At 40.1% G+C, this 5000-nt stretch overlaps 1 protein-coding gene across 4 annotated transcripts in view; it reads right to left on the bottom strand.

Moving 5' to 3' along the window:
* The window catches only part of sptan1 (spectrin alpha, non-erythrocytic 1), a 116413-nt gene that overhangs the window by 92681 nt on the left and 18732 nt on the right, over positions 1-5000 (bottom strand). For all 4 annotated transcript variants that reach the window (XM_088281261.1, XM_088281262.1, XM_088281263.1 and 1 more), the window contains exons 3-9: positions 3918-4043; positions 3308-3448; positions 2640-2920; positions 2363-2507; positions 2114-2268; positions 988-1123; positions 793-894 (exon numbers count right to left, since the gene is read on the bottom strand). In XM_088281261.1, the coding sequence (XP_088137387.1) occupies positions 793-894; positions 988-1123; positions 2114-2268; positions 2363-2507; positions 2640-2920; positions 3308-3448; positions 3918-4043 (1086 nt within the window). The remainder of the gene's footprint in view (positions 1-792; positions 895-987; positions 1124-2113; positions 2269-2362; positions 2508-2639; positions 2921-3307; positions 3449-3917; positions 4044-5000) is intronic.

Raw genomic sequence — 5000 nt, 5'->3', positions numbered from 1 at the left:
AACTTGTCGTGGCAAAACTAAAATGGTAAATGGGAGTTATTCTGCAATATTACTAGAAGCCTTGCTGTATTGAATTCAATTGTTGGAATTTCAACTTGTATTACCACATTATTTTGATCGGGACTTTTAACTGCAACTGGATATTTGTCAATACATCTTTACATAGCACTTTTACAACAGCTGCAGCTGTAACAAAGACCTTCATTGCATTTATCTAATGGATGGTTGTTAGTTCATATTATTCTGTTCTTTACAAAATGTGTATTTTATGAAAACTTAATATATATCAAATATATATATTTTTTTATAGATTTCCTTAATGTACAGTTGGCCAGGACAGCATGCAAAGAGTGCTAATCTCCGTATTTATATATATATACAGTGATTGCTTTTCGTTATAGGTAATTTTATTGGTCTGGCCCACTTGGGAATCGATTTACCTCCATGTGGCCCTTTCGCAAAAAATAGTTTGACACCCCTGCTCTCTCTGTGATAGTGACAGGGATAGGTTGCTTGTCTTTGTATGCCCCGCGACTGGGTGGCAACCAGCCCAGTGTCCCTCGGCTACTGCCCGAGGACGGCTGCGAGAGGCTCCAGCACGACGCGACCCTTGTGAGGGAAAGCGGCCCCGATAATGAATGGAAGAAATTCTGTAGCAGGTGACAAAATACTATCATCTCACTGTATTACAGTGTGATACAAAACCATTTGAAGCACAGGACCCAGGTATTCCATACCAGTAACAATGATAAAACTATGCATGTACACAACCGCTTACTGCATCAGTCTTACCTTTTCCTTGACTTCCTCAAAGGCATAATGTCCTGTATTAAGCAAAATCTGACCAGCTTCATCAGTGGCTCTAAAACTATCCTCATGGGCATCAATCTCTCCCTGTGAAACAAGAAAATTACAGTACACACTGACATTTACTGTTGCAAGTTAACAGAAAACATGATCATATTCTAAAGCAAATGGGGGTTTTACTTTATGCTCCTGATGGCGATCAAGCAGGGCCTCAGCTCCAGCTACGTCATTAGCAAGTTCATCAGCATTAATCAGGGCCTTCATCTCTGTTACCCAGCTTGTAAGATCTCTGAAGTCTGCAGTGAACCGCTGCAACCTAGAGATAAAGAAAACTGATAAATGTGATGTCTCATCTTTTAAGTTGTTAGCTACTAACTTAAGATATTTTCACATTTTCAGGACATTGCTGGTTAATGATAGTGGTTTTATGTTTGCAATCTTTTTTAAATTCATTTCATTGCAGACATTTCAAGAACCCCATAAACAAAACACTGCATACAATATACTGCAAATTTCCCCATTGTGGGACTATTAAAGGACATCTTTATCTTTACTGTGGATACACACATATATACTTCTTACACATATAGTATGTCCATTTCAGTACACCTGAAAAGGTGTAAGAAGTCTAAAGATCAGATTACCCATTTTACTGTTCTGTTCTTCTCATTCAAACATTCCTTTAAGCATCCTTGTATACCCGGAAAGGTGCTATATAATTCCAAGTTAGTTTTATTTTAATGTATTGCAAGTGCCAAAAAAGGTTGGCAAATGAATTTTATTATGTATGATTTTACCTTTGTAGATTTGAAAATATTGGCCAACTTTTGAAACATTACCTTCTATACAAATAAGGACTTTATTAAAAATAAATTTGACGATTACACACTTCCACCAGCAGAATTTGCCTTTTTCACATTACACTTAAAAACCTTTTACTTGATGACCGTAATAACATGGAACATTTGGCTCAAATGTTTCTCCTTTAATTCGATTCAACATGAAAATCCTTATCCCTATATAAGATCTAAACAGACAGGAGAAACAACATATCGTCGATGTCGGATTGCATCCTCATACCTTTAAAAACAAGACTTTTCAGGAAAGAAAAAAAGTCCTCTTGCTTGAGTTCCTAAACGCTTATTTGTTTACGTTTTATTATATGGTATATTGCTATCATATGCCTTTGCACTAACATCAACACAGTACTTTCCAAAAATGATCTTGCATCACTAATTCTATATGTAAAAAAAATTGTGACGCTGTCAATGGTTAAAATGGTACAAACACATTGCCAGTATTATACCGGTTAGCGTCATTCAGACGGGCATGACGCTCGGCAGCCAGACTGCGAATGCGCTCCCAGTTTGTGATAAGTTCATCTTTCTTTAGGTGGATCTGGGAGGCATTTTGGGAATGTGTTTGCTGCAGATGCTCCGCATCACCACCTAGTGTGTTGACCTGAAAAACCATAAGATTGGGAAACTAGTCATAAATTAAAACTAAAATTTGTCTGACTATTGTAACATAATATAGAGCTAGTGAATATTCTTGCCTTATCTTCCAGAGCCGCCAAGTCTCTAGCGAGACCCTCATGTTTACGCAGGAGAGCCTGTACACTAGCCAGATCACGTCCAAAGTCATCAGAGGCCATAAGTTGCTCCTTCTCCTTAATCCAGCTGATGGTCTCATCCACATCCCTATTTAAATCCAATAAGCAGGTTCATAAACAAAAAGTTCAAGACAAGCAGAGCCTTCCACAAACAACAAAAACAATGAAATTCATATTGATGATAACAGTTTCAACATGAATCTACACAACCACTGTTTACCTGTTAAAACGCTGAACCTCAGCGGCTCCAAACAGCTTCACTTGTCTCTGCTGGGCTAGGCCCTTCAGTCGCTGCCAGGCAGCGTTTACCTCATCCTGCTTGGAAACAATTAGCTCAACCTCAGGATGATCTTCTTGTCTCAGCTTGGCTGCCAGCTGGTTCACTTCATTCACTCGTTCCTCGTGTGCTGCCAAGTCAGTCTGAAATTCCTCAAACTTCTTCTGCAGAAGCTCCACATGTTCGAGGTCCTGGCCTAGTTCCTCTGAAGTCGCTATAGCCTCCTGCGGAGATAAGAAATTGAAATGCACATTTAATTCTGGTACCTTTGGAAAAAATTAAAACATGTATTCAGAAAAATCACATTTCATGTGAAATTACCTTTTATTTACTAAATGAATGTCAACAAGTGTATAGATTTAAGGAGGATTGGTTGAGAGGTTCGCCCAACAAAGCCCCAAAAAAGAAAGATAAGCATCACCTGAGTCAAACCAATTACTTAAACATTGTGCCTACTATTCTGAAGCAGAACAACAGCAAACAGTTCTTTCAAGGACAAGAATTCTCCTTTTATTAAGCATGAAACAAAATGAAATTCATTGAGGAGCGGGCTCTATCAAATCAATCACATTCTTCACCGCACCTGAAAAAGACACTTCATGGAATCATACCTTATCACTGATCCAGCCCAAGGCATCTTCACACTCACGTATGTATTGGACTAGTTTTTGGGCCTGCAGGAGATGCATTCCCTTCTCCTTGGTTCTCAGCAGCAGGAGATCCCATAGTCGCCGCAGCTCCTCAAGTCGAGTCTAGTTCGGTGTTCAGAGAGGAGATGACTAAAATACTGACTGTTATCAAAGACAAATGTGCGTAAGAGAAACTTCACATTCAGTTCATTTAAAACGCTTCAACATTTTCACCAAATATTGGCATAAGATTAAAGAGCCACAGCATTCAAAAAAAAATTCTGTATTCACACCAATTCAACACCTACCAGGAGATACTCAGCCATATTAATACTTGAAAATATTGGTCTCTGTTGTGTCCGGTAAGGCGTGTAGGACTGAGTAAGATTAAAGTATTAAAATAATAATGAATCAGTTGGGTTTCAACTCCCTCCCGAACCTCCGAAAACACACACACGTATGCACGCACAACCCCCCCACATATACACACACACATAACCCCACCCACCACCAAACCCCCAAAGTCCATCTACCCAACCCATCGTGGACATCTGTCCATGATACCCAAGAGCATCGCATCATCAAGTCTTACTCTAATTGTCTCAGATGCAAAATGGCCTTCGTCGATCATCAGGTTTCCAGTTTCGTTCAGTTTGATTATGGCCCCAGCATTGGCTTGAACTTCAGCTTCAAAGGCTTGATGTTTCTGCAGCTTACCCTAAGGAAAGGTTTTAAGAACCAGAAAAATTGCATTAACACAACTCCAATAAATACCACCTCAACTGAGACTGTGCCCCTTTAATACAGTGCACCTTAAGGTCATGATAATGTGTGCATAGTGTTTCTGTTTTGTGCCGTCTGTCCGTGTGCGTGCACGTAATTTGTGTTCTGATTTCCCGCTAATTCATATTACACCATATGAACAGCGCATTGTTACAGCTCCAGCTGTTGCGAAATGCGTTATATAAATGAAGTTGTATTGTATTTTATTTGTCTGTGCGCATGCGTGCGTTAAAGGGCTAGTCCACGCAACAGCGTTACATTCTGCCCTGAGGGAAAATATTTGAATTCCATACAGGCAGGACTTGACCAGGTTAAGGATGAAAACCCACTTCTGTCCTCGCTTAGTCTGTCCTTAAAAATAAATAAATAAATAAATAAAAAATGCGCGTCTGTCCAGGACAGTCGGGGGCGTGCCCCGGGCAGGGTTCACCCAACATGGTGATCCTGTGCCCAGGGTGGTCAACACACTCGCCGGGCTGAGTCCCCCATGCGGAGTTTGCGGACGACGTGTGCCCAGTACGTGTACCTTTCAACGATTTCACACGGTCTTGCGAGCCCCGCAAGAACATTTCATGAGCTTTTACTAGAATTACGAGATCTCACGAGATGAGAGGTTATGAAAATTATGCTTCAGAAGCAAAAGAGGTACAAGTTGGGGAATTGTACTTCATTGGCATTGAACATATTACAAAAATAAAAATACTGACAGATGTTACCAACTGAAGATTACTCGTTGGTTCGGCTTGAATAATTGACAGACTGACGGGTAATCCAAGCTGCTGACGGACCAAAAACATTTGGTATCATGCCCACCGCAGTAATTATGGGTCATTGAGTTACTTTCTGTATGAAATGTGCTATATAAATAAAGCCTGATCTTGCCTCACACCAA

This window comes from Idiotropiscis lumnitzeri, chromosome 18 (genome assembly GCF_059441095.1).
Source record: "Idiotropiscis lumnitzeri isolate Australia: NSW breed Sydney's pygmy pipehorse chromosome 18, RoL_Ilum_1.0, whole genome shotgun sequence".
NCBI classification, from domain to species: Eukaryota; Metazoa; Chordata; class Actinopteri; order Syngnathiformes; family Syngnathidae; genus Idiotropiscis; species Idiotropiscis lumnitzeri.
This window is presented reverse-complemented; position numbering and strand designations above follow the sequence as displayed.